Raw genomic sequence first — 27,395 nt, forward strand, 5'->3', positions numbered from 1 at the left:
TCCCCTGCGTCACAGTGCTGTTCGCTCCTCCTCCCGAACTTCAGGGGCGGGGACACTGCGCCTGCGCAGTGGAGCCCGGCGCTCTTGTCCGGAGTTTCTGTGAGGGTCCCGGCGGCACGCGGCGACCCAATGGCGGAGTCGGACCCTCTTTTGAGCCGTGCCCGTGGCGGCAGCGACTGCCGACCCGGCTTACCCGCTTGCCGCGGCGTCCTAGTCGGCCCTGGTGAGCGGGGACCGAGCCGCGTGGGGGCGGTGCGTGGGGGGTCCTGCCGGCCCGCGCCGCGTCGCTGCTGTCACTGCGGGCGCGCCCCGTCCGGCCGGGGTCCCCGCGGCGCCACACGGTGGGTGCGCGCGGCGAGCCGCCTTCCGGAGGGCGGGACGCTGCGCCCTGCGGACCCCGGCCCTGGCCGGAGTTGGGGACGCCGGCAGCGCGCAGGCGTTGCGACGTCCTGCCTGTCCCGGGACAAGCCGGGCGGAGAGTCCTTCTTGGGCCTCGCCCGGCCCGGAGCAAACAGCCCGGGGACAGCCAGACCTCTGCAGCCCCCTCGGAGTGCCCGGGCCGACCCACAGCACTTGCTTTCTGTGGCTCGACTTGGGGGCTCCTAGGGAGGCGGCGGTTGCATTTTCCCCGGTTCTTACCGGGAAAACAGCGGCATAGAGAGGGGCGTTCCCCGATGCAAGGTCACACAGCCAAGGAATGGCTGAGGTGGGATTCGAACCGAGGGCGGAGTGACTTTTGCTCTGCCTTCTCATTCCTAGTCCCAGGAGGTTCCCCAGAGGCTAGTCCCATCAGCGTGGGGTGGGGGCAGGCTTCCCCAGACCAGGGCAGCTTCCTCCCTTTGCCTTCTGCAGCTCCCTCCTGCCCTTCCTGTTTACCCGCAGACAGGCAGAGAGACTGCTGAATCCGAGGAGAGTGGGAGGGTGGAGTCCATCCCTCCCTGGCAGACCCCAGAGGGACTGGGTGCTGCCTGAAGGACTGAAGGGCCTCAGCCTCATTTTGCAGAGAGGAAACTGAGGCCCAGGGAGTCTCTGGACCCATCCAAGGTCAGAGCCCTGGGATCTGGCGCTGCCGCTGCTAGCACACGCCGGGCGCTTCTTCTGGGGCCACTTTCCCTTGTCCAGGAGGGATCTGTGGTGCCCAGCCGTGGAATGTCAGTGGCAGGTCCCTGACAGGAGATGAGAAAACTGGAGGCTGAGGTGGCCACGTGCCTGCCCAGCTTAGAGACTGTCCTTGGAAAGTGCTCCATCCAGCTCTTGCCAGGCCCCAAAGAGCCCTGGACAGGGACATCTGGTGGCATTCAGGGGCCACGGACTTTGTGTCTGGAGGTCTGGGTGCCTTTCTGGGGCTGCCACTTCCTGGCTGTGTGACCTCGGCAGGTTGCCTGACCTTTCTGAGTCTCAGTGAAAGGGGCATAGTTATCGATGCTGCCCTGAGGGGCATTGAGGATTCCGTGAGAACCCAGGGAACACCCTCAGCACAGGGCCGGGCATGCCCAGGAAGTTGGTGCGATGGTGCTGATGGTTGTTCTGGGAGGAGTCAAGCTTGCAGCAGGTCCCAGCTCCGGCAGAATGGATGAGACCAGTACTGTACCGACAGGGTCAGGGTGGGGGGCAGGGCTCTTTGTCCTGATGCTGTGGCCTCAGGGAGAGCTGCTGAGCATGTGAGCTACATCTCTGCAGGGGGCAGATGGGGACTGAGGCTCTGCAGACCAGGGGGCAGAGGGGCCTGAGAATGGCTCATTCAGCCTCGGCCCTGCTCTCCTTACAGCCCAGCTCGCCTTACTGGGCTCCTGGATGGGGCCCTGTGCTCAAGGTTTGCATGTCCCAAAGTCGGATTCTCCTACCAGCAAGGGTGGGGAACTGCCACTGATGGGTGCCCCGTGGGTCTCAGGGGACCCTGTGGTCGGGTCCTTCTGACTCAGCCATTGCCACAGGGCGAGGATAGTCGTTTTCTCTTTTCCTTCCTCTGACTGGCAATGAAAAAGTCGAGGGACACGGGATTGCTGTGCTGTAAGAGGGGCCTTTTAATAATAACAATAACAAATGTTATAAAGTTACTGGGCACAGCACTTTAGCAGGAACCCATTCAATCTGCACATCAGTCCTGTGGCATAGGGTCTTCGACAAACTGAGGCACAGAGAGGTTAAGAGGCTTGCCCAGGGTCACACAGTGACCTGGTCGGGGCTCCACCCAGGCTGTGCAGTGTGGAGCCTGGAGCAAGACGGAGAGGGGGCTTTAGACCCGGATGTTGGGCACGGGAAGCTCGGGGCAGGGAGACTGGTCCAGGGCTGATGTGGGATGCAGTGCTTGGGCCCCTGTTGTCCTCTGCACTGTCCGCCTTGACGCTCCCACCTGCTGTGGCCAGTGGGGTACCAGGGGTGCCCACAGGTGCTTGCCACCCAGGTTGATGATTTCCTGGACCACCAAGGTAGAAGACAGTGCTTCTGGTGGGGCTCACTGCCTGGGCAAGGGTTTGGAGGCCTTGGAGAGCTTGGCCTTGAGGGAGCCAAGTTCAGGATGAGTGGCCTGGAGGGCACAGGGTAGAGGAAGCAACAGGAGAGGAGGCCGGTGGGCAGAGGTGTGCGCCCGCAATGCCAGGCTGGCAGTGGAGCCTTTCTGCTGGAGCAGTGGGGACTCACAAGATGCTGTGATGTGCTCATGAGGGTTTGTGACAAGATCTTTCTGGCCGCTGCAGGGTGAGAAAGGGAGGCTGGTGTAGGGGATGCAAAGCAGGGTGGGATGGGCTGTTCTGAGGTTTGGTGCCCCAGGGCCGAGGGCCTGGGGAGCTCAGGGGGCCTCACCCAGAATTTTACAAACCAGCAACCAAAAACCAGGAGAGAGTGTTGGATGAGTGCTGGACAGTTCCCGGGGTGCCCGATGCCCTTGGCCTGGCTTGCCCAGGATGGAGCCCCGTCACCTGCTCCCCAATCCTGGGCCTGGAGTGAGCCTGGGGCCTCTGACCACCTGTCGCTTCTTGTCTAAGAAGATTCCATCTCTTCCCAGAGGATTTGGTACCGTGGGGCCTCTTGCAGGCCTGTACACTATTCCCATCCCCCCTGCGCCCCTCAGGGCTGTTCACTCATTCGCTCGATTAGTAAGCTTTGGGGACTGCTGGGTGCCAAGCCCACGCTGCCTGGCCCTGCGGGTGCAGCGGGGAACAAAACTGCTTTCTGACCACAGTGTTCCAGGTTGCTCTCCGGTAAGCAGGCTGTCACCACCCTCAGTCTCCCTGGAAGAACTTTTAGGGGCCTCAGGGTGAGCATGAAGATGGTGCAGGTGGGGAAACTGAGGCCCAGACAGGCAGGTTCTCGCTCTGGGTGATGTAGCAAGTCGACACAGTGCCAGGACGGGGTTGTCTCCTACCTCTGCCTGGGGCTCCCCCGGTCCCCGATTGGTCCCCGGGCCTGCTGCATGAGCCCCGAGGACAGGGGCAGCTGCCTCCCTGGGGATGGTGGGCCAAGTGGGCAGTGGTCCGCTGCCCCCTGGCCTCTGGCTTTGGGGCCTCTGCTCTGGGTCCGTGCATAGCTCTGTGTTCTCTTGGTGCTGCGAAGGGCAGTTTTGGCAGCTGTTGGCTCTGAGGGACCAGATGGAAAAGGGTAGTCATGACAGAGCTGTCCACCGCGTTTCGATGCCCCATCTCGAGGCCGCTGGTGAGACAGGGCAGAAGGGCTTGGCTGCCTGGGCTGCCCTCTCTTGTGGCCTCGGGCCCTGGGATTCCTCTGTCACCTAGCAGCTTCTGCCACGAAGACACAGAGGCAGGCCTGAAGGCCACGTGTGTCGCTTGTGGCTCCTTGACCGGCGAGGGGCTGGGGTGCTGGCCAAGGCTTTGGAGCCACCTGACTTGTCCTGAAGGCCCCTGATAGTTGAGAGCCGCCTGGCCCACAGAGGCCCCCTCCCGTCCTCCTGTGAGATGGGACCTGATAACGTCATAGTTCTTTCCTCGTTCTCAGTATTTGACGGAGAGGCACGTAGCACCTCTAGCTATCCACTTTATGTGTCAGTGTTAAATCTGTGGTCTCCTTTGACGGAGGGTGGGCAGGTAGTGCCACCTTACCTTACAGTCGAGGAAAGTGGGGTGCGGGTCCTGACAAACGCTGTGTGAAGGCCAGTGGTGGGGTGGGCAAGGGGGCAGCCACAGCCACCGGTGTACTGAGCACTCTGTGTGCCATGCTGGGCCTGGGGCTCCTGTGCCCACATTGCCCTTCTGGGGGCTGAGCTGGGTGCCCACTAACACCACCATTTGACAGAGGGGTGATGGATGAAAGAGTTTAAACCCTCGGCCTGTGGCCGCTGAGCCAGTGGTGTGGGGAGCTGGGGTACGAGCCCTCCGGGTCTGGTTCCAGGCCTTGCTCTGCCACCGGATGGGAGCCGTGGGCCTGGAGCACTGTGCACGCGATGAAAAGACCCTTTACCTCTTGAGACCCTGTCCCGCACGGGGCGCCGCATGCGTGAGCGAGTGTAGACCCGCTGCAGCGTGAAAGGCATCTCGTTCCGGAGCCGTGGGAAAGAACGAGCCGGGGTCTTTCTTTGGTCTCAGTCGTCCTGTAGCCGGTGAGTGTCATGTGACCCCCCTTCACTGAGTGGGTTTTCTCTGCCCACAGGTGCCAAGGCCGGGTGGGATCTGTGCTTTGACCAGGCTGTGGTCTTCATCGAAGACGCGATCCAGGTGGGCAGTGCCTGCTGCTGGTGGCTGGGCCAGGGTTTATCTCCAGGGCTGTGAGGACTGGGTGATGGTGCCCTGGTGACCCCTTGCTCCCTGTGGTCCTGAGGCTAAGGCTGGGGTTGGCAGGCCAGGTGGTCACCATCACCGTCATCCTGATAGCCCCGCCTCGGGCGTGGTTTCCTGGAGTCCTCCCTGAAGCAGGGGCCCCCCCCGCTGGGCGCTGTTCTTTTGAGTCCCCAGTCATTGTCGTCATTGGTTTTCTATCTCCTGCTGGCCTGTCGTCTGCCGCCCCGTCCCAGGTCCTGTGAAAGATGCCCAAAGGTGGCAAGATCATCCCCTATCTGCAAGTGACACACAGGCTCAGTTAGGGAACTGGAAAATGGAACTGAGCAGTACCCCACATTCGGAATTAGGCTGGGGGCATCCTGGAGGGTTGGGGGTAGAGTGGAGGCCTCGCACGGAGGGCCCAGCTGTCATTCAGAAAATGAGGGTCCCTTTAGTGGGGACACAGCCTGCCCTGGGTCTGGCCCTCAGGGGGCTCTCCGTCTGCTTGGGACGGTGTGACCTTGCTGGGTCACCAGGGAGCACTGTGTCCACATGCTGAGTAGAAGACCCCCCTGTGATCCCAGCCTGTCTCCCCACCTGGGGCCTGCTGTGGGGCAAGAGGGGCGTCCTGCACGTGGCTGGCTGCGTGTGTGGTGCCGAGGGGACCCCCACTCATGCTCCCGCGTGAACTTGCACTTCCAGTATCGCTCCATTAACCACCGCATGGACGCCCGGTCGATGTGGCTTTATCGATGGTATTACTCGGACACGTGCCAGTGGTGAGAATGCACGCGTGTGGCACACGGGGTTCCTGCACCCTGGCTGGGTCGGGGAGGGTGGTCTCAGGGTCCAGGCAGCCTCCCTGTCCCCTCGCTGGAGAAGGAGGCACTGTGTACCCTCCTTATTGGGAAGGACCCCAGCCTGTATGTAAACAGAAGGGCTCTTTTGGTGAGTGTTTCTTTCCAGAACATTCTGGTCAGGCATGGCAAGTTCGTTTTGGCTTGATTAGTGTTATCTGACCACATACAGAGTGACCACAAAGCAGGAAGTGGGGTTTTGCCCTTTGGGCCTGTGGAGTCTCTCCTGCTGCCCTGTGGGTACATTCCGCCTGCTGAGGGGCTTTTCTGGCCCCAGAGCATGGCTGGTTCTCACAGTTTGACCAGTTTTTGTCCCTTTTCCAGGGTTTTGAGCTCCATCATTTTCTTGATCCTGTCTCTGGCTTTCATTGAGACCCCTTCCTCGTTCACTAGCACCTCGGATGTCCGCTACCGCACGGCCCCCTGGAACCCGCCCTGCGGCCTCACGGAGGGCATCGAGGTGTTTTGCCTGCTGGTCTTCGTGGCTGACCTCTCCGTGAAGGTGAGACGGGCGCCGACAGGGCCCGAGGCCCGGCCCGCAGCGCCTTGCGGCCCCTCTGCTGCCTTTCTGACGTAACTGACGGCCCTGCAGCGGCTGCCTTTATTCCGCACTGTGCGCTTTGAGCTGCTCAGCAGAGGCCTCCCTTCTTAGAGACGTCTGGGCCTGGAAGCAGAGGCTCTTGCCCCTTTCCAGAGTGTAAGCTGAGTCTGGGTGGAGACATCGAGGGTACACAGCCTTGCAGGACCCCTGGGAGTGGCTGAGGGTCTGGCAGTGTCGCTGGAAGGAGACCCTGACCCAACGAGCGAGGACTGGGGGTCTCTCCCCTCCCTCCCAACCCTGAGATAGAGAAACAGGAGAGGAGCTGGGCGAGGCGGGATGGGGTCTGTTCTTCACGGGGCTGCTGCTGTGTCCGACTCTGGATTCTGTCTGTGACCCGAGTCCCTCCAGAAGCTGCAGGCGGGCCCTGCCTCGCTCACTTGAGTTTCTGATCCGTGTCAGAGCCTTAGTGACTTCCTGGGAGCCTCAGAGGGACTGGGTCTTGCTGCAGGCCACACTCTGTCAGTTTGGCCAACAGCCAGAATCCCAGTGTTCCGTCTGGGTCCTCCGGCTGCCTGTAGGCCCTGGGTCACGGGGTGCCTTTGCCCGACTGGAGACAGTCTTGCTGTGGGAAGGGTGGGTCAGCCTCTGGTTGCAGACCGTGAGGGGCGTGGGTGACTGAGGTTCCCGGTCAGTTTCTTATTTCTTCTTTTGTAGCCCATTATGAGGTTAGGAGGTCTTGGGGGTTTTTAAACTGGAACTGAAACTACTGAGTTCTTGTTAGTGTTTTTTGAATGGTTGGTATGTTGCGGAAGTCTTAAAAAGCAAGAGAGTGCACATTTTTATCTGCAAGCTGTGATCTCTGAAGGCGTTAGTGACGCTGGGAAATAACAGTTAGGTAAGGACAGGACCGGTGACAAAAGCCACCCTCCCGGACCCCCTCACTGCGGTGCAGAACGCCCACCCGCGTCTGCTCTCTGTCTCCTAGTCTTTTCTAGACTGAGTCCTGTGCCTCTGCATCTTGCCGCACAAGCTAAGCTGATGGTTGGACGGGCAGAGAAGGCAGGGACCATGTTCTGGATGAGGAAACCAAACTGGAGCCATTAAGTACCGAGCTCGAGGTCACTAGCTGCCTGAGGTCACTCGGGGGCTGGGCGGGGAGCTCGGCGCTGCTCCCCAAGTCAGGTGGAGACCACACTGCCTGCCCAGGAACTCTGTGCTCTGGCCGTCCCAGCCTCGCCCGTGTGCCCGATGGGCCAACTTGCTGCAGGGCCGGTGTCTGCTGGCCCGCTCACCCACCATCTCTCTTGCAGAGCTACCTGGTTGGGTGGGTCCAGTTCCGGAAGAACCTCTGGCTGGTGGGTTACCTTTTGGTGCTGATCATGTCTCTCACGGACTGGACGGTGTCACTGAGCCTCGTCTGTCAGGAGGTAGATGGTCAGGGGGCTCAGGTGGGAGTGGGGGCTCTGGGCGGGCTGAGGGTACAGCTGCCCAGGTGACTGAAGGCAGGGGTCTCAAGGCCCTGCAACCACACGCCCCCCGGCCTCGTTCTGCCTGCCTCCCGTAGCTCGTCAGTCACCACTGCCTGGGAGCTTTGTTCCCATTTTGCAGATGAAGTCACTGAGGCGTAGAGGAGGCACGAGACCTGGGGGCAAGTGCCAGGGCTCCTGTTTCCTGCCTCCCATGGTCCAGCTGATTCTCCACTGCCTGGGCCCCCAGGACAGCACCACCCCAGGGCCTCACCCCGGCCATGTGCCCAAAGCTCTGTGAGCCCTGACAGTAGGAAACCGTACGTGGGCTGGCAGACCCCTAGCCCCAAGCCTCTGCCTGCAGCACACTCTGTGATTCGGTAGAATAGGGCTGGGAGATGGTGTACTTGTGTACATGTGTGCGCGCGCGTGCGCATGTGTGTGTGTGTGTGTGTGTGTGTGTGTGTGTGTAGGGTGCGTTGCGTGTGTGCACGTGTCTGTGGAGGGTGTACACTTCCTGCCAGTTTGCTTCTCAGTGAGGGAGGGTGAGGCCCAGAGCAGAGAGCATGGGGCTGAGGAGAGGGGGCAGGGAGCAGCCCCCGGAGGGGGAGCCAGCTTCCTCACAGAGACACTGCCTGCCATGGCGAGGGCCGAGTTGGGGCTGCTCTGAGAGGTATGCGGGCCACCCCCCGGGGACCTCCCGTGCCTGCAAGTTTGGGCATGCTGGGACAGCGAGGAGGACGTCTGAGTCTGAAGCCAGGGCCTCGGTGGCGTGTGGACTGGTTGGGGCTGAGAGCCGGGGTCTCTGCCGTTTGCCCGCTGCCCCTCGCGGTGTGGCCTGGCATTCAGTGCCCTGGTCTCTTGCAGCCCCTGCGTATCCGCCGGCTCGTCCGGCCTTTCTTCCTGCTGCAGAACTCCTCCATGATGAAGAAGACACTGAAATGCATCCGCTGGTCGCTGCCGGAAATGGCCAGGTGGGTTCTCGTGCTGGCTTGCAGGGTGGGGGGGCTCTCCTGTTCCCTGCAGTGCAGTTGGGTCGCCTGGGCTCCCATCCTGGCAGCCGTGCATGGTCTGGGGGCCCCTGGGTGCTTTATCCTCTCTGGCTCTGTCCCCGGCCTGGGGCTCTGCCATCAGGCACTCAGGCTATGTTCCTGGCAGCCCCTGGTGGCCTTGCACTGCTCCACAGCTGCTGCTCCCCTTCTGTCCCCACGAGGCTACGGCCCCTCGCTTCCCTCCTGCTCTCCTTCCATCCCACCCCTAGTTGTCCACCTGCCCCCCAGTCCTGCTCAGAGGGGCAGCCAGGCCTCCCTCTGCCTCCAGTCGCCTCCCCCAGGGGCTCACGTGGCTGACTCCTCACCGTGCAGCCCCGGTGGATGGAAGTGGGCTCTCCCCTCTGAGTGTGGATTGTCCCTGCCCCAGGAGAGGGCTCCTGGGCGCGTGGCAAGCTGTGGGGCAGAGGCTGTGTGTGCCCCAGAGGCCAGCTGCACGGAGCTCCCTGGGCGGCTGGTCCCTGGATCCCCGTCCTGTTGGGCGTGTGGGCGTCGGCTCAGTGCTGAGCACCTGCGCCCACCCTTCCAGTGTCGTGCTGCTGCTGGCGCTCCACCTGTGTGTGTTCACCATGCTCGGGATGCTGCTGTTCACCGGCGAGAAGGTACGGACCGTGCTCCTCCCGCTGGGGCCCACCCCTCGGTGAAGTGCCGTGGAGGCGCTCTGCTGGGTGGTTGTTGGGCCAGCAGGACCAGCGTAGGCCGTCTGCCCACCTCATAGGCAGGGTGGCTGACCTAGCAGGTGTCCACGTGTCTTCTTCCTTCAAGCAGCCATAGCCTCCCACTACTCCCTGTCAGGGCACCTGTCTGTCCCGGGCCTCCTGGGCCCAGGGATAGCGCTGCCTCTGCCTGGCTGCCCCTGCTCCTTCCCTCTCTCCCTCCCTCATTCCTCCTCTCTCCCAGGCCGTTCACTGACCAGGCTTTCTCTGCACCCCTCCTAGATAGGCCCTCTCAGATTGGCACTTGGGGTCACCACCTGTCCCCCTCTCTCCTGTTCTTCTGTCTGGACAGGTACCTCTCAAACTTCCCTCTTCTCTAGCTGTGGGTCCCCTGCCTTCCAGCCCCTCCCTGCTTCCTGGCCCCCAGCAGCTTGTTACTGTGTGGAGGTGTCTGCCACTGGCCACCAGGCCCTCAGTCTCAGCCGTGCCCCCCGCCCCCCCACCGCGCACATCTGTGGTCCTGTGTATCTGCCCTTGTGTCCTGGCCAGGGTCACTTGGGGCTGAAACTGTCCTGCATCTCTGTCCTGGGAATGTGGCCTGCGCTCGGCCAGGGCTGGTCTTCAATGTTTAGGGGGTTGGGGCTGTGCCGCCCATGAGGGAAGACCGAGGGCTGAGCCAGCCATATGTGTGTGTGTGTGTGTGTGTGTGTGTGTGTGTCTTTGTCCTGTTTGTGTCATTGTGTGCACTGTGTCTGTGTGTCTGTGCAGTGGCAGGTAAGCGGGGCTGTGAGGTGGGACCCACCGACAGAATCTCAGGCCCCCACTGACTGTCACTGCCTTTGCTGCTGTGTCGCAGAGCCCAGGAGGGGTGGGGTGGGCAGAGTGGGCGTGGGGGGTGGGGTGGCCTCTGACCCAAGAACGCCGAGTGTCCCAAGGTGCCCGGGAGGGTTGGCTCCTTTGCTGGGTTTGAGTTCTGCCCCATGGAGGGGACTGGGCCGACGAAAGCGGTGTGTGTTTGTGGGGCAAGAGGGTTGTGCGTGTGGGTCTTGGTGAGGGTCCAGTGCCCTGCCTGCTGTCGGAGTTCAGAGGAGAGTGACAGTGACCCACCCATTTGGGTTCCTGGTCCTCAGCCCCCTCAGGCCCCCTCTAACCTGACCGGGGGAACACAGGAGTGAGTGTGACCTCCACCCCAGGAGGGAGAGGGTGGGGAGCCCGGGTATGAATGTCCCCTGCCAGTGGCTGTGAAAAATCACAGCTGTGAGTGCCCCGCTTGCGTCCTGTGAGTCCCCGTGAATCCCCGAACACACAGCCCGCAGGGCAGGTGAGGCCCTGAGTGGAAGACAGAGCGGCTCTCCCAGGAGGGCCACTGTAATTCCAGCTTCTCTCCCCACCGTGGCAGCCTGCTGTGTGGGGGGGTCTCCCCAAGCTTGGCCCCTCTCTTCCTTCCGCCCCTGACCTTTGGCCTCACAACACATGCAGTGTAGCGCGTGGCAGAGTTGGGCTGGGGCAGGCTGGCTGGCACCTGCGTGTGGGCTTTTGGTCACTGGGCCCTGACGCTCTCAGCTGGGCAGGCCCAGAGCTTTTCACCACGGTTCCAAGCAGGCCTGCATCAGTGGCTGGCATCCATGCTGGTGTGCGGCCTCCCTGGATGCTGGCTCCTGGGCCTGGAGGCCTTGAGTTCAGTCCTGTCCGGCCTTGAACTCAGAGCCTGCTGGGAAATGATGGGAGATGCAGGTGGGAGGTGGTTGAGCCCGCAGCGGGTTGTTCTGTCTGGTTGGGTCCGGGGCCTGCAGCTCTGCCGGCCTAAGGCCTGGGCTGGTGGGGAGGAGGCCCGAGCGGCTGCTCAGAGCTGCCATATCTGTGCTCAGCAGGATGACGGACAGGACAGGGAGAGGCTGACATACTTCCGCAACCTGCCCGAGGCTCTGACGTCCCTCCTCGTGCTGCTGACCACTGCCAACAACCCCGATGGTGCGTGGGGCGCGAGCGTGGGGGGAAGGTTTTGTCCCTGCTGAGCCGGAGAGCCCGGCTGTTGGAGGTGGAGGTGTCTTTAGGCCTCTGTCAGCAGGTGGAGGATACAAAAGGACGTTGGATTCCCTCCATCCTGCCCTTTCCCTTTTTTTTCCTTTTCTACTTTTTTCTCTTTTCTTCCCTTTTCTTTCCATCTTGCTTTCTTGCTCCCTCCTTTCCTCTCTGTTCCATGTCTCCTCTTTCCTCTTCTCTCCTCTGAAGAGCTAAAAAGGCACGGTGTTTACATGGTGACCCATGGCAGTGTGTTCAGTGCGGTCCTCCTTGTGGCCTTCTCTTTGAGGCCCAACCATTTCCCTGTTGCCACTGGGCCCAGCGTGGGGTGTGGCTCAGCAGCAGTGTGTGTGAGAGGCCCTGGGGTCTGAGGTGGCCATGACGCTCCCTTTGGGGTTGTTGGTGGGGCCTCTGTGCGCTCGGGCCGGGGGTGTGGCCAGGATGGGGTGGCTGTAGTCCTCTGGGGCTCTCCTGTGGCCCGGCCACCCAGCTGGTACCTTTCATCTGGGGCTCGGGGATGGTCACCGGCCATAGGGTCCTTCCCAGGACGGCAGCCCTTGGCCTCCACACCCAGAGCCGTGCAGTGGGACCCTGAGGACTCTCCCCCCACGTCCTGAGAGTCCTAGCGAGTCCCCCAAGGGAGAGCCGAACTTGCTGTGGGGTGTGGTCACAGGGAGGCAGATATCAGCTCAGCATCCCGACAGGTAGTGAGCGCCCCATTACCAAGGGAATGAGGATCGCAGTTAGATCAGAAGGCCTCCCAGCCCTTCCCAAGCAGAGCTGTCTCTGTGGAGAAGGCAAATTGTATAGGTCATGACAGAGTCAGACCAGACGCTGAAGTTGTGGGCACGTCTCAGTTCCTCCATTTGTGTTCCCTCAGTGATGGTTCCCGCGTATTCCAAGAACCGGGCCTACGCCATCTTCTTCATAGTCTTCACCCTGATAGGTGAGTCCAGGAGGGACTGGAGGGGACATTGGGACCAGATGCTGCCCCTGTGACAGCATCCCGAACGTTCAAGGGTGCCTGTGCTGCCCTGACCCCATGGTGTCACCTCAGTGCGACCTTTCCCACCTTGTGACTTTGCCTCAGTGTGACCCCCTAACCTCTGACTTCGCCTCAGTGTGACCCCCTAACCTCTGACTTTGCCTCAGTGTGGCCCCCTAACCTCTGACTTCGCCTCAGTGTGGGCCGCCTAATGGTTTGTAGTCTGTGACCGCTGATGCCCTCTGTCCTTAGTGTGTGTGGCTGGGCACACCAGGTGGCACTTCCATTGTATAGACAAGGACAGGAAGGCCGGGGTGTTGAGTGATGTGCCCCAGGCCCTACTCCCTGCTCCTCGATCGTCCTGGCGCTTCTTGCTGGCACCCCCAGGTTTGCTGTGCCCGTGTGACCCTCTGGGCCCACAACCCATGGTGGTCCCCACTGACTGGCGTTTTCCTCTTGAAGGGAGCTTGTTTCTGATGAACCTGCTGACGGCCATCATCTACAATCAGTTCCGGGGCTACCTGATGGTGAGCCGTGTTGCTGTCTCTGACGTCCATTCAGGGCCTGGCCTGGGCTGAGCAGCCTTGTGTGGGAGGGCGGTGGCCAGGTGCCCGGCGGGGGTTCACAGTGGTCCCTGCACTGCCCTCTGGCTCCCTCTTGTGGATGAGCAGGAACTGTGTCACATCCTGCTCCTTCCCCCACCCCACCTGTCAGGTGCTGTCCCCACGGCCACCCAGAGGTTCCCTCCCCTGCCCCCCCTTCTCTAGAGGGAAGCTGCAAGAAGTTGCAGGTCCCAGGGCAATGACCCCAAGCCCACTGTGTGGGGAGCCGGGGACCCCAAGTACACTAAGAGGCGCATGCACCTCAGTGACTGGCATAGCATGTGGCTGTTGGGCGCCTCCCCTGGAGTCTGTGACTGTTGGTCTGAGGCCGAGGGGGTGAGGGGCTGCTCTCAGAGGCTCCTGGGGACGGGGGGCTGTGCGGCTCTGGAGAGAGCTGCGCCGGGCCCCTTAGAGCCGTCCTCCTTGCAGAAATCGCTCCAGGCCTCACTGTTCCGGAAGCGGCTGGGGACCCGGGCTGCCTATGAGGTCCTCTCCAGCACTGCAGAGGGAGACGGCCAGCCTCGGGGGTGAGTCCCGGGGCTCCGGGGCTGCTGCTGGTGTTCATGGTGGTGCTTCCCAAGCAGCACTCTGAGCCGAGCACCCAGCCGCACTGGGCTAGGCCCCTGGAGTCTCGAAGACGTCCCGCCCCCATGCTCCAGTGTCCCCGTGCTTCCTGTATCTGAGCGGACTCGTTTGTCCTCATGACCCCTGCAATCCTGGGCTGGGAGGGGCCGAGCGCTCGGCCTGCTTGTGCCCCCTGCGCCCCTCCCACACCCCGTGCTGTTACGTGGGTGCCAGGAGCAGAGGGACCTGGGCCTTTTTGCAGGCTCCAGCCCCAGCTGCTTGTCAGCACACTGCTTCTGAGCCTCCGTAAGGTGGCCGATAGTGTCTCGGGGTTGCAGACGGCAGGATGGCTGTGAAGCCACCGTGTCCTCGCCTCCTGTCATTGCCCAGGCTGCACAGTTGATTCACCAGCGCCATCAGGCACTGAGCTGGTGGGCTCACTGGGGTGTGGGTGTGCTTTTCCCCACAGAGTTGGGGTGAAGCCCCAGGACCTCCTGCAGGTGCTTCAGAAAGTGCAGATGGACAGTACCTATAAACAGGCCATCATGGAGGTATCAGTCCCCGCCCTCCCCACTTTCCCCGGCCTCCCCAGCATGTGTTTCTGAACTCTTCCCAGGGGTCACGAGGGCCAGCGGCCCCTTTTCAGGACAGGGGTATCATTTCCGAGTAGCCGGGGCTGGCCCAGGCTGGGTGGGGTGGGGCGGCTCACCCTCCTGCTCTGGGTGGTGCCCTCAGCCAGGCCTTTCTGACTGAGCTGGCTGCCCTGCTTTGCAGAAGGTGCGAGCCTACGGTGACAGCCTGCTGTCAGCTGACGAGTTTCAGAAAATCTTCAACGAGCTTGACAAAAGGATGACGAAAGAGGTAACCGGGGCCAGGCTGGAGTCCCCTGCCCAGGGCCAGGGCTGCCCAGGGCTGTGCTGTCTGGGGCGTTGCTCACCTGGGCAGCTCAGTGACCAATGCCAGGACTGGCCTGTCCAGGGATCCTGGCCCTGGGATGGTAAATGGCTCCTGGAAACTGGGGAGGTTTGGTTGACCTCACAAAATCCACAGACCGCAGGCTGACCCAGGGGAACCCTCCGAACGGTTTCTCTGTCTCCATGGCAAACTCTTGTCCTCTTCCTATGTGACCTTCTCGGGAGACCCGAGTTGGTGTAAAGCCTTGTCTTTTGTCCTTGACACTGATTTGTAAAGTTACCACATGGGCCTTGGCACCCACCTCAGCACTGTGTCTGAGGACCCCACTTCCTACATTTTACACAGTGGGTCTCTGGGGGGTGGGCAGAGGTGCTGGGAGACAGGAAGTCTGTGGGGCAGGGGAGGGGGCTGCTCGTTCTTCAGAAGGGGGACGGGGGCAGAGGGGTGGAGTCAGGCATCTGCTGGCTGGACTCCTCACAGCTCAGTCACTGTTGTGTCACTTAGCTCAGCTGCTATGACAAATGGCACAACTTAAACAACAGGATTTATTGTCCCCAGTCCTGGAGGCTGGAGTCCGAGAGCCAGGTGTCGGCAGGGCTGGCTCTGAGGCCTCTCTCCTCGGCGTGTAGACGGCCGTCTCCTCCCTGTGTCCCCACACGGTCGTCCCTCTGTGTGTGTCTGTGTCCTGATCGCCTTATAAGGACACTGGTCGTATTGGATTAGGGCCCATCCTAGTGACTTCCTTTAAACCTATTACTTCTTTAAAGACTCTATTTCTAAATACAGTCCTGTTCTGAGGTGCTGAGCGTTAGGACTCCAACATATGAATTTTGGGGGGACACAATTCAGCCCGTGATGATAGTCAACTTTGAGTATTCCTTGTCTGCCCCCGTGGCCTTGGGCCCCTGTCAGATGTGGTTTCCTTAGGACGGGTTTCCCCAGAGTCTTTCCAGGTCGCCTGAGCCAGGCCCTGCTCGACCTGTAGTGCGTGAGGGCGCTGCGTCCTAGGCCCGTCCTCATTTTGGGCGTTTCTTCCCAGCAGCTCCTTCAGTGGGGTTCTGGAGGTGGACACTGTATGTTAACGCACATGTAGCGTTTTCCTCCTGTGGCCCGTGGGTGTTCCGTCTTCCCACGGTGCCCTGCGTCTAGAGTCCAGAATGTGGACTGAGGTGGGAATTTGGGTCCTTAGAGGTTTGGAGAGCAGTGATGTCCTTGGTTTCATGACACGCTCTTCCCCCAAAATGCTGATTGCAGGGGGGCAGTCAGATGCTTGGGTGTGTGGCTGGGACGGAGCTCCACTGCTGCCCTCCACCGGATGACCTGGTCCCACACCCCACACCGCTGACTGTGCCCCCCAGTGCCGTCTACTGAGAAAGCTTAGCCTCGCTCCCACAGGCGAGAGGTGCTGAAAGGGCTGCATGGTGAACACGGAGTCCAGAGCCTGCAGGTCAAGAACTAGCACAGCCAGTTGGGGTTCCCTCCAGAAGAGCCACCGTGTTCAACCTGGTGTCTCAGTGTTTTCCTGCCGGACTTGCCCCGTACAATTATGTGCCTGAAGAATCGCTTTTTTTTTTTTGAGGTGTCATAACTTTCACTCTGCAGCTTCCTCTTTTTCACTCAGCAGGGTCTTCTAGATGTTTCTATGTTTGTGTGGAACTTTTTGTGAGGATGAAATGTTCTTTACCTGCCTGCCTGATACGGTAGCCACCAGTCACATTTGGCTGTTGAGCCCTTGAAATGTGACTATTGTGACAGGGAACTGAGTGTTTAATTTGACTGGATATAAATAGCCCTGTGCCATCAGTGGCCCCTGTGTGGGCAGCGCAGGCATGGGCACCTGTCACGCTGTCACGGCTGCGTCGGCGTCCACTCCTGAGGCACCTTTGGGTGGTTCTCCTGTTTGTCATCATGGTCAGTGCTGCAGGGGATGTCCTGTGCCTCTTAGGAATGTTTTCATGTTAGCGTTTATTGCCAAATTAGCCTCCGTCTCTTTCCACTTCTGTCTGTCCAGTGTTCTTCTGTTCTGTGCTAACTTTTCGTAGTTATCAGCAGACAGTTTATATTCTGTCATGTAACACTTCTCACATCACAGCGAACTCTTTGCGTACACTTATGGTGACTGTCATATTCCAGCCCGGTTTCCTTACGGTATCAGTGGTGCAAGATTATGTCTACCTCTGTTCTGTGGTTGTAAAGACGACCGTGATGGACGTCTTTGTGTATAAAACCACTTCTGTGTTTGTGATGATTGCCTCAGGCTGGGTCGACTGGGATAGAGGAGAGAAGGGAGGGAAAAATCAAATCCTAGAATCGGGGGGTACGGGTGTTGTTGGGCTCGCCATGGCCGCGGCCGCCGGCGGGCCCACATTTCTGAGCGTGCGTTCCCTCAGCAGCATCCACCGCGGCCCCAGTACCAGTCCCCGTTTCTGCAGAGTGCCCAGTTCCTCTTCGGCCACCTCTACTTTGACTACCTGGGGAACCTGATCGTCCTTGCGAACCTGGTGTCCATTTGTGTGAGTGCGGGTGTGCCCTGGTGCTGACGTGGGAGGCGCCTCGTTTCCCACCCCGTCACCCTCACCTGCCCTTCCTCGTGACTTCAAGCCGCCTCTCCCCAGCACCGGGCCGGCCTGCTGAGCCCCCTTCCGCTCTGGCTTTGCAGGCGTTCCTGGTGATAGACGCAGACGTGGTGCCCCGTAACCGTGACGACTTCGTCCTGGGGGTGAGCTCCAAGGCCACTCAGCTGTCAGGCCTTTGCTGGGGTGACGGAGTCAGAAAGAACGAGGGTGTAGCCTGGGGTTCCGGGTCTGGTGGGAGGCAGGGCCGTTCAAGTGCTGAGAGACTCGTTCTGTCATGGGGTCCCCAGAGGAGGGGTGCCAGGCCGTGGGAGAGGCTGGGAAAGGCTGGTGCAGGCAGAGGACATCGAGGGAGGGTCGAGGAGAGAGAGGCGCGAGGGGACAGTGAGGCCCCAGGTCTCCTTTGGGCTGAGCCGAATGGCCGAATGGCCCCACGGGCCCTGCGGCTGGCAGGTGAGGTTGGGGAGGCCAGCGGCGCTGAGACAAAGGAAGGGTCCCTGTTTGCCCCCTCAGATCCTCAACTGCGTGTTCGTCCTGTACTACCTGGCAGAGATGCTGCTCAAGGTGTTCGCGCTCGGCCTGTCCGGGTACCTGTCCTACCCCAGCAACGTGTTCGACGGACTTGTCACCGTCATCCTGCTGGTAAAGTCTGAGGTGGCCGAGGCGCCAGCCTCTCTGTGGGCGGTGCCCTCTACACCCAGCTTTGCGCCGTCTCAGGCTGCCCCTGAGGACCTGAGGGCCACAGGGATTTGGGCTCCTGCCTCCAGTGACAAAGGGGCTGGCTTTCCCCCACTGAGCTGCTTGGCGGGTGGCCAACGGGCGCTACAGAGCCTGGGTTTCTGCTGCATGTGAGCGTGGGGGGTCAGGCTGCCTCTCGACCCCTGAGGGACCCGGATGGAACCCTCACCGGCCACCCCAGCCCTGGGCACAGCCTGTAACGCCACTAAAGACAGTGGGACCTCGGTGTGGGTGGAGGGAGGGCAGGGGCGTCTTGGGCACCTGGATGTCCCTGGAAATGCCCCCTCCTTTCCTCAGAGATGGTGGGTGGGAGTGAGGGGTCACGCCCCTTGTGTGTGTCACAGCAGCGATAGCAGTGTGACATTTCTTCCTATTTAATGAGAACTGTGGGCCCCTCGGGACAGGAGCGAAGGTCGTCTGAGAAGGGCCTTTCAGTCTGTCTGGGCGACTGGCTTCTCCTGTCCCTGGGGCTCCGCCAGCCTTTCCCTCGTCCGCCCTTCATGGGTGCAGGCTCCCTAATTCCTGAGACCAGAGTGTCTTTCTCAGCTTCAGGAAGTCCTGACGTTTGGAACCAACCCGTGGGGACTGGACCGAGCTCCGATTTCTTCCCAAACCCCCTTTTGGGGAGAATGTGTATTAGACGGAGCTTTTCTAACTCGTTACAAAGTCCCCCAGATTAGTGTTGCTGTAGCATGCCTTCTTTTCTTTTGTAATTAAAGGTTTTGGAGCTCTCAACTCTGGCTGTGTACCGATTCCCACACCCAGGCTGGTATGTGACTGAGGAACCGAGGGAGGCTACAGCAACCAGCGCCCAGTGGCCAGCGCCCCGGGAAGGGCGCTGGGCGTAGAGGGCAAAACACCCAATTGTTAGGAAAGCGGGCTGACGGGGAGCTCTGCGCCACCCCTGCCCCGGGGGCTGTGGGAGCAGACCCCTTCTCGCTCTCAGGACTCCTCAACATTCCTAACTCGCCTTCAGAACGTAGCGTTCCCAGAGTTGTGGCAGGAGGCTGTCAAGGAGCCCCGCCAGGTGCAGTGGGCCCAGCCCCAACCCCAGGTGTACTGCGGGCGGTAGGTCGCTCAGGGCTGGGTGACTGCTGAGCACTGGAGTTGGGCTGGGCCCGCCTCCGGCTGGACACGGCAGGACTTGGGGTCATCATTTCCTACTTCTGGGCATCAGTTTGCTACCTCCCTGTACGACGGCCTGGGGTCGCTGCTCTCACGCTGCTGTTTGAGCCCTAGCACCTCCATTTCTGGCCACACAGAGGAACTGACGTCTGGGCAGGGGTCCCAGGGCGCCTTGTGGTGTAGCTTGTGGCAGCCATTGGGTCGTGTTGCCCAGAACACAGGACTCAGGCCCTTGGCAGCCCTGGTGGAGGGAATGCTGAGCTGCATTCGTCTTAGCTGAACAGATGGAAATTGCTTCAGATGGGGAGTGGGCCTGAAAGACTCTTGCGTCAGCTCCACAGGAGCCGGCTGGGGAGGGTTTGTCTCGGGGAAGACAGCAGGGCTGGGCCGTTCTGGGGGGCCCTGCTGGGGCCCAGCGTGCACATGCCTTGGGAGCGGTGGTACTGCACTGCCTGGCTTCTGCGGGGCTGGCTCACCTCTTGTCTGCAGTGCTCTTGTCCGAGGACCATGGAGGGACATTCTGGGTGAGGATGGGTTTACGTTTAAATAGAAATGAGAGCATGGGAAGGCCGTGCTCTCATTCCTATTTAAATTTAAACCCTTCCTCACCCAGGTTCAGAGGGCAAGAGATGGGATGGGACAGGATCAAGGGTTGGAAGATGGGGTTAGAGGAAGAGGTCGGGATAGGACATGTGGTTAGGGGTCAGGGGTTGGTGGACAGTGGAGAGGATCAGGTCAGGAGACAGGGACAGGATGGGGTCAGGAGATGGGGGTCAGGGCACAGGATATGTGAATCGGGGTTGGGGAACAAGGGACAGGGTCAGGGCCAAGTCTCTCCCAGTTCTGCTGGGACCTGAGCTGGGGTGTCCAGTGCCTGGAACCTCGGTGGTGTCCTGTGTGAGGCGGAGGGTCAGCTAGTCCTGCACCACCGTGAGGGCCGTGCCGCTGTGTGATTCACGCTGAGGGAGGGAGTGCTTCTGGCTGATGTCCGCTGCAGGGCGAGCTCCCATTGTGCCCCAAGCTCTCTCTGCATCTGTCTTTCTTTCTATTGACCACGTGCATCCTTGTCTCCTTGCCGGAGTCCTGGGCCTCTCCCAACCTGTGTCCCGTGTGTCTCCAGGAAGCCGGAGATGCAGGGCCTGCTGTCGCTGTGGGACATGCTCCGTCTGGCGAACATGCTGATCGTCTTCCGTTTCCTGCGCATCGTGCCCAGCATGAAGGTCCGACCCCGCCCCTCCCCTCCCCTGCCCTCCCCTCCCCTCGCTGCCCCTCCCCTCCCTTCCCCTCCCCTCCCACCATCCCCACTGCTCGTTGTTCTAGGGAGGGTGAGCCCCCGGGAGGGATCAAGGCCCTCTGGGTGTGCCCCCAGCCCTGCAGTGCAGCTGGGTGGTTCTGGGGGGATGGGGTGCAGTTAGAAGTGTGAGAGCAGTCCAGCCAGGCTTAGGCTTATGGATGAGGAGGGCCAGGCCCCCACGCTGGGACTGGTGTGAGGCCCTTGGCCACTTGTGGGGGTGGGTGGCGGGGAGCTTCAAGCTCCTTGGGGCCCGTGGCATTTGTGAGGGGCAGGGTGGAGCGCTTGGGACCGGCATGTTCTCGACTGTCCTGAGGTTTCTGAAAAGCCTTAGGCTTGGGCTTCTGGTGGCTACCAGTAACCAGGGGAGAGGTAGGATCGTCTGGGGTGCTCACTTCCAGGAACCCCAGTGCAGGAGTGGGGTTCACAGTAGGCTGGGCGCTCACTTCCAGGGCCCCCAGTGCAGGAACGGGGTGGCTCGTGACCATGTCTGAGCCTTGGTTTCTCTCAATGTCCCCTTCGGGAGTGACACCACCCTCGAGGGGAGGGCAGGTAGTTTCAGGGAGTTAAGGCCCAGCCCCGCCCGGCTTGGAGGTGGAGTTCACTGCTCCTGTCTATTTTCCTAAGAAGTTTTCAGGAGAAAAGGACGTCGAGGACGTCAGGCCTCTTTGAGTGTCCAGGTCCTTCCCCTGTGCACACCTGTTCTTCCTACCTAGCTGTCCTCTGTCCCATCTGTGGTCTCCTGTCACCCAGCGGTGTTACCCATCTGAAGGCAGGGGGTCCTGAGTGCAGAAGCCGTTGTGTATGCCACACACATGCAGTGTGATCACACATATATGTACAGCCACACGTGCACGTGAACACACTCATAAACACATGCACATAATCACACACCCATATGATTGTACACATACCACCACATACATAATTATATGCATATACACACCCAACGTATACATATACATGTAACTAACAGTCATACAGCACAATGCATGTAATTACACACATGCACACAATATACACGTATACACAACTATACGTGCATCCGTGCATCCACACAAATTGCATACACATACAGCCCACACGCATGCACATGTGCACACACGATGCATATATATGCAGACATATGCACACTCGCACACATCCACAATGGTTTCCACCTGCTAGCAGCCAGCATGACGATGTTCTAACACCAGGTGGGGTAAACAGGCTGATTGGAAAGGCTTTCTTGGGTCAGGTTTGCATGCAGGGGAGCAGCCCTGTAGCCAGGGCTCCTGGCTGCATCTCTGCGGCCCCCCTCCTCAGTCTCCATCACTAGGGACTGACCTGGAGGCCTCCAGACCAGAGAGGACCTAGCCCAGCCTCAGCGGGTCAGCAGACAGTGGGGTCTGTCGTGTGCCGGGGCTTCACCACAGGGCTTGGAACCCAGACCCACCTAAGGCTGGGGGCGGAGGTGCCTGGATGTGTGGGGGTGAATGAGCACGTCCGTACAGTGTGAGTGTAGGGGTGGCTGCAGGGTGTGTGCACAGCTGTGTGGGTGGGTGGTAATCCACCTGCCTTTCCAGCGGGAGGGTGGTCAGTGCCACCACAGTGGCACCAGGAGGAATCGGGCTCCGCTTTGTCCCTGTCCTTAGCTAATGGCTGTGGTCGCCAGCACCATCCTGGACCTGATCAAAAACATGAGGGCTTTCGGCGGGATCCTGGTGGTGAGTCTGGCCCCCGCGCGGGGGCGATGAGGGCACTCCAGCCGGCTGTTGGGTTGTGTGAACCGGGTTCCGCGGGACGCTGGCCGAGGAGCGCTCTGTCTGGCGTGGTCCCTGTGTGAGGGCAGCATAGGGCTGGGCAGGAAGCCAGAGAGGACCTCAGGGCAGGTCTGGCTGGAAGTGCAGCCTGGCCGCATTCCCCTTCATGCCAGAGCCTTTCGGTCACTTTCGGATACCCCCTGCTTTCTGGGTCATGGGTCTGATGAAAAAAAGTATATGAGGCACTGGGGACCCCCAAAGTCCACACACCCCAGATGAGGTTTTGGTCAGCTCTCCTTTCTGGCGGGGCGTGGTTTCAGGAACTCAGGACCTCCCCTGAGGGAGGGGTGTTGGCTCCGCCCCATGGTCCAGCCCAGGCAGGGGGCCCTGACAGGTGGGGGCCCTGGTGCTGCTCTAGTCACACGGCCCAGTGGCAGGAGAGATAGTGACAAAGGGACAATGCGCTGCAGAGAGCCCTGCTGTGTGGTTGCTGCTGCTGATGGCCTTTTTGTCCTTTATTTTGAACAGCATGTGGGATGAGCCAGCTGAGAGTGGAGCTCCAGGCACTCAGGCCTGGTCACAGGATGCTAGAAATAGAATCTTGCGTGGGGCACTGCCCTCTCCCCCACATCTAGTCGTACAGCATGGGAAACTGAGGCCCAGAGGGGGCTGGGTTAGCCCAGGCTGTGCAGTGACCCGCATGTTAGGATCAGGCCACTGGTTAGAGGCTGCCTGGTGGCGCTTCTTGGACGCCCCCTGGTGGATGTGGGGACCACAGTGGGACTTCCTCCTGGGAGGCCTGGCCAGTTCCCACCCCTCCCTGGGACCACCTCCTGGGACCGTCTTCTGGCCCTCCTGCCCTGTTGTCAGTGGAGTCCTCACCCCTGTCTCTGTAGCACTTGTCCTGGAGGAGGGGCAGACAGCCTCGTCTTCCTTGGCCTTCCCCCTTGGGCCCCGGTTTATCTTTGGGGCTCCCTTGGTGTGACTCCTCGCTTTTCCCCTCGGCCCACCATCCTGTGTCTCTGGTGCAGGGTGGTGTCCTGTGTGTGTGTGGGGGGGTCGTGTGCCTGGGAGCAGAACCCCAGCACTCCCCGTGGCAGGCTGGCAGCACCCATGTTTGGGGGCCGTGGCCGGGACTAGGAACCTTCAGGCCAGCCTGGCTGTGGGGTCCACCTGTGGGTGGTGCTGACCAGCGGCCCTGCCCCCCCAGGTGGTGTACTATGTCTTCGCCATCATAGGCATTAACCTGTTCCGCGGCGTCATTGTGGTGCCTCCTGGAAACGGCAGGTGAGGTGGGCCTACAGGCGCTAAGGGAGCACGTGGGTGGGGGCGACCGGGACAGGTGTGAGGCCTCGGTAGGGGTAGGGTGTCGGTCAGCTCCCCGAGGGAGCCTCGGTCCCTTCCGTTTCTCCCTTTGCTTCCCCCTCCACTCCCCTGCCTTCCCATCCGCTCTTAGACGCGCTGACTAGAGTCTGCCCTGAGTGTCTCCTGTGGCTCCGTGTAGCGCCCCCTTTTGGGCCTGGAGACAAGGTCCTGTGCTGGCAGAGGGGGGTGTGCCACGCAGAGCCGAAAGCAGCTCTGGCTCTGGGAAGGCTCCTCCCGCTGGCCACTCAGTGAAGTTCAGTTTCTCATGTGCCCTCAGCTTCCCCCCCCCCCCCCAGTGCTGCCCTCAGGGAACCTCTGGAGGTCGGGGGCATTTCTTTTTCCCCCCATTTCTCAGGGGCCCCGAGACGGTTCCATGCTGCACTGGGGCGTGTCTGGCGTGCGTGTCACAGCCCCCACCCTGACCCCATTGTGTCCTGCAGCCTGGCCCCTGACAACAGCTCGCTGGCCTGTGGGAGCTACGAGCAGCTGGAGTACTGGGCCAACAACTTCGATGACTTTGCGGTGAGCCCCTCCCCCCGCCCCCCTGCTCCCTGCGAGCCCGCCCCTCCCCCCTCCCCCCTGCTCCCTGCGAGCCTGCCCCTCCCTGCTGCCCACACCCTGGACCTCACGTCTGCTGCCCACAGGCCGCCCTGGTCACGCTGTGGAATGTGATGGTGGTGAACAACTGGCAGGTGTTCCTGGACGCCTATCGGCGCTACTCGGGCCCGTGAGTGACTCTGTCCTGGGGGCTCCCCTCCCCTTTCGTCATAGTGCAAGGCACATGTCCTGCACCCCTGCCCATGACTGGGTTACAGCTGGGCAACCCTGGGGGTGTGTGTGGGAGAAGCATACGCCTCTGGGGAACCCCACGACAGCAGGGCTCCTCAGCTCCTGGGATGGGGGAGCCCTGAGGAGGCGGGGCTGAGCGCAGGAATTCAGCCTGGATCCTGGAGAGCTCAGACCAGCCCAGGGGCGGTCCTGGGTTCCAATCCCGCCTCCACCTCTTGCTGGCCCTGCTTCCTTGGGCAACTCATTGACTGTTTCTAGATTTGGTCATCTCTGAAACGGGAATAATAACATCACAGAATTACCGCGCAGGATTCAGTGGGAGCTGTCAGACTCGCGGGGCTGTTGGCGTCCCTTGAATGAGCTCGCTCTGCTCACGGTGGGCCATGGGCCTTCCTGTCCTCCACAGGTGGTCGAAGATCTATTTTGTGTTGTGGTGGCTGGTGTCATCTGTCATCTGGGTCAACCTGTTTCTGGCTCTGATTCTGGAGGTATCAGAGACCCCCGCCGGGGCTGTGCCATGGGGTTTTCTAAGCTGCTGATGGTGGGCATGAAGCCGCTGGCCGGCCTGCCTGGAACTCGGATGGGAGAGTCCTTGGGCGGCCCTGAGTGCAGGCTGTGTCCTTCCCTTGGGGCTCAGTGCAGCTCACCTGGCTGCTGGGAGGTTCTTGGAATGCCCCTGACATTGACCTCCTGGAGGAGGGCTGTCAGAGAGAGGCTGGGGCATGTGGCTGGCAGCCTTGCTGCCGTGGCCCCAGGTATCCGGGATGAGCTTCCCGGCTCCCTGCAGTGGACGCCAGGCTGACACTGGGGCTGTGGGGGCTGAGGCTGCTTCCATGCAGGACCCACGCTCACTGGCCTCCCTCTACTCCCTCGCTCACCAGAATTTCCTTCACAAGTGGGACCGCCGCGGTCACCTGCAGTCCGTCTCTGGGGACCTGGAGACTACCTATGAGATGAGTACTGTGGAACTCTTGTTCAGGTGTGTGGATGGGAAGGGGCTTCTGCTTGGCTCCTGGGCCAGGAGGGAGGCAGAGGCAGGGAGGTGGGGGGCAGGTGTCTTTTGTGATGGTGACATGCCCACATGTCCCAGGCGCCTTGCCTGCCTCCTGCAGAGCTCCGAGCTGGGGTTAGCGTCTGGAGTCAGGGTCCTGTGTTTTCTTTGCTCGTGCCACCCGGGCCACGGATTCTCACGTGTTCTCCAATTGGGCATATTGAAGGAAGCATCCTTCAGGTCCCCTTAGTCTCCGGGCGACCCCATTGGTGGATGTGGAAACTTCCTCTCTGGTACTGAACGGTTCTGGTCGTCCCAGGGACAGCCCAGCTCCGGGCGGCCCGATCTCCCTCCCGGCATTGGCTGTGCTCTTGCAGGCAATATCCATCTAGCGCCAGCAGTCAGCCTGGAGGGGCGTTCCCCCAGGCTTTTGAGAGCGCCATGTGAACACCCTGAAGATGGATCTGAGTCCCGCGTCCCCAGCCCTGCCACATTCCCTGTGCATGTCTGATGGCTTCCCCCACAGGGAGCTCGTACAAGATGGCCCCACATGCTCGGCTCGCTCGCTCTTCAGGAGGGGCCTGGGGTCCTTCTCTCCAGACAGCCCTGTGCACCTTCTCCCCACTTTGCAGGGACATCCTGGAGGAGCCAGCAGAGGAAGAGCTGGTGGAGAAGCTGAAACGTCACCCGCACGTGCAGCTGTGCAGGTGACCCCCAGGTGCGCCTTCCTGGCTGGGGCCGCGGATGGTGTTGCGGCCTGGGCACTGATGCCGGTCGCGGCCCGGAGGCAGAGACTTTCCCTGGGACAGAAGCACCCGCCCACCTGAGGCTGGGGCGTCCCCGAGCGAGGCCCCTGGGCGCTGGACTGAGACCACCTGCAGCTTCTCTGCAGCGTTGGGACGGCCACCAGCACTCGCAGTGGCATCCACGCCCCGCTCCTCTGTGAGCTTTCACTTTTCTAAGGACGGAGACAGGGTGACTCCCCAGGGACCTTCAGACAGTCTGAAAAGCAAGAAGCAGCGGCTCTGCCATGTGCCCTGCGATGTCCCCGGTGCCTTGGCTGCCGGCAGCCATCAGGGACCAGGGGCCCCCATGGGGCCCACACAGGCTGTCGGCGGCTTTCCCGGCTCTACGCTCAGGATCCTGGTGGTTTTATATGAAGTGCATCTCGGGTGTTTTACTGTTGTATGGCTTGGGTGAATGTGGTTGGGTGTGTTTCTTTATGGGTCAGAATGCCAATATCAGTAAGTCTTGCTAAGAATGAGATTCTCATCCTTACTTTGGACACAGCTCTAGTCTGCTTCTCGGGAGCAGGGCTGCCGGTAAGGCTGTTTAGGTTGTGTACTGCACAAGGGGTACCTGGCTGCAAGCGTGGATTCTGGCACAGAGCTGTCTGCCCGAGGCCAGGGGCACCTCTTTCTAATTTGCATGAAGGCATTTATAAGCCAGTGGTGGCCCTCCTGGGTGTGTCCCCAGGGTGTGTGGGAGAGCGAGCTGGGGTCGGGAAGAGGGGAAAGTGAGCAGGGCGTGGCAGGCCACACTGCCACTTGATACAGATGACAGATGGTTTTCTCATGTCAAGTGCCAACTCGAGTGACTAGTGACAGCTCCCGGAGGTCTCTGTTGAGGAAGATTGGGACCCTCATGGAGAATAACGCTGGGATCGATTAGTGATGTCTGCCATGGGCACAGGTGCTGACCCTGCCCTGGGAAGGGAGCTCCTCAGTCTTCTCTGTCTGGGAAATGGGATTAGAGGAAAGTTTTAAAAAGTAACGTCTAAAATGTCATGAAAGCACAGTGTTCGGGGTTTGTAAGCCCTGGTGATGCTTCATACGTCCATGCACAGTGCAGTTCCTGGTCCTGGAGTTTATCTGAAATCCTGGGCATTTACCTGGTATCCCTCAGGTTTGGGGGAACTTTGGGGGTTGGAAGGACACCCCCAGACCTGCGTCCTCGGCAGGCTCCGTCTGGAAGGCAGGTTTTGGGTGGAGAGCCCCTCATGGAGCGGGGGGTTAGCAGTGTACACCCGACTGCTTCACGGGGACGGCTTGGTGTCTGGCACAAGGGGAGGGCACCTGGACAGCTGCTGTGCCCGCTGCAGTATTTTCCACCCCTAGGCCTGAGCTCCATCTAGTGGCGGGATCCGGTTCTGGTGCCCTTATTGTTACTACAAGCTGGAACCGGTGCCCCCAGGGACAGCTCATGGCTTTTTCCCAGGCCAGCCGGAGGCTTGCTTCTCTCTGTTGCTGTGACCTGGTCTCACTGTCTGGGCTGCAGGCTTGTTCTACCGCAGAGCCTGGTTGCGGCAGTCACTCGCCGGGTGGGACGTCCTGTGCATGTCCCGGAACTGATATCACCGGTCCACCCTTGCCCATTTCATGGCTTGTGTGCAGAGAGGCCCCTCGGATTTTCATT

The 27,395-nt window shown here is 60.8% G+C and overlaps 1 protein-coding gene across 6 annotated transcripts; it reads left to right on the plus strand.

Annotated features, from left to right (window-relative positions):
- The first annotated feature begins 47 nt into the window (after window positions 1–47).
- On the plus strand, window positions 48–26,258 carry TPCN2 (two pore segment channel 2). Of its 6 annotated transcripts, none has more exons than XM_074336858.2 (25): window positions 48–223; window positions 4,603–4,667; window positions 5,412–5,488; window positions 5,891–6,068; window positions 7,418–7,534; window positions 8,441–8,547; window positions 9,152–9,224; window positions 11,147–11,249; window positions 12,181–12,246; window positions 12,748–12,812; window positions 13,317–13,414; window positions 13,921–14,002; window positions 14,226–14,312; window positions 16,760–16,879; window positions 17,026–17,085; window positions 17,453–17,581; window positions 18,397–18,446; window positions 19,923–20,022; window positions 21,728–21,799; window positions 23,046–23,122; window positions 23,641–23,722; window positions 23,845–23,927; window positions 24,396–24,477; window positions 24,871–24,968; window positions 25,613–26,258. In XM_074336858.2, exons 1-25 carry the CDS (start codon window positions 130–132, stop codon window positions 25,689–25,691), a joined length of 2,244 nt encoding a protein of 747 aa, XP_074192959.1. In that variant the 5' UTR covers window positions 48–129; the 3' UTR covers window positions 25,692–26,258. The 6 variants fall into 6 exon arrangements, with proteins under 6 accessions (XP_074192959.1, XP_074192962.1, XP_074192963.1 ...); XM_074336862.2 differs by having other exon boundaries at window positions 54–223; window positions 16,757–16,879; XM_074336859.2 differs by having other exon boundaries at window positions 55–223; window positions 11,150–11,249; window positions 16,757–16,879.
- Window positions 26,259–27,395: the final 1,137 nt, after the last annotated feature.

Source organism: Rhinolophus sinicus, chromosome 14 (genome assembly GCF_057876585.1).
Source record: "Rhinolophus sinicus isolate RSI-liver-muscle chromosome 14, RSI-T2T, whole genome shotgun sequence".
Taxonomy (NCBI): Eukaryota; Metazoa; Chordata; class Mammalia; order Chiroptera; family Rhinolophidae; genus Rhinolophus; species Rhinolophus sinicus.

What these genes read in the sequence shown, in the direction of transcription:
- TPCN2 (XM_074336862.2), top strand. Translation starts at nt 130, where the DNA reads ATGGCGGAGTCGGACCCTCTTTTGAGCCGTGCCCGTGGCGGCAGCGAC. An exon ending in CGGCGTCCTAGTCGGCCCTG is followed by an intron (nt 224 to 4,602) that starts GTGAGCGGGGAC and finishes CTCTGCCCACAG; the next exon opens with GTGCCAAGGCCGGGTGGGAT. An exon ending in CTTTCGGCGGGATCCTGGTG is followed by an intron (nt 21,800 to 23,045) that starts GTGAGTCTGGCC and finishes CTGCCCCCCCAG; the next exon opens with GTGGTGTACTATGTCTTCGC.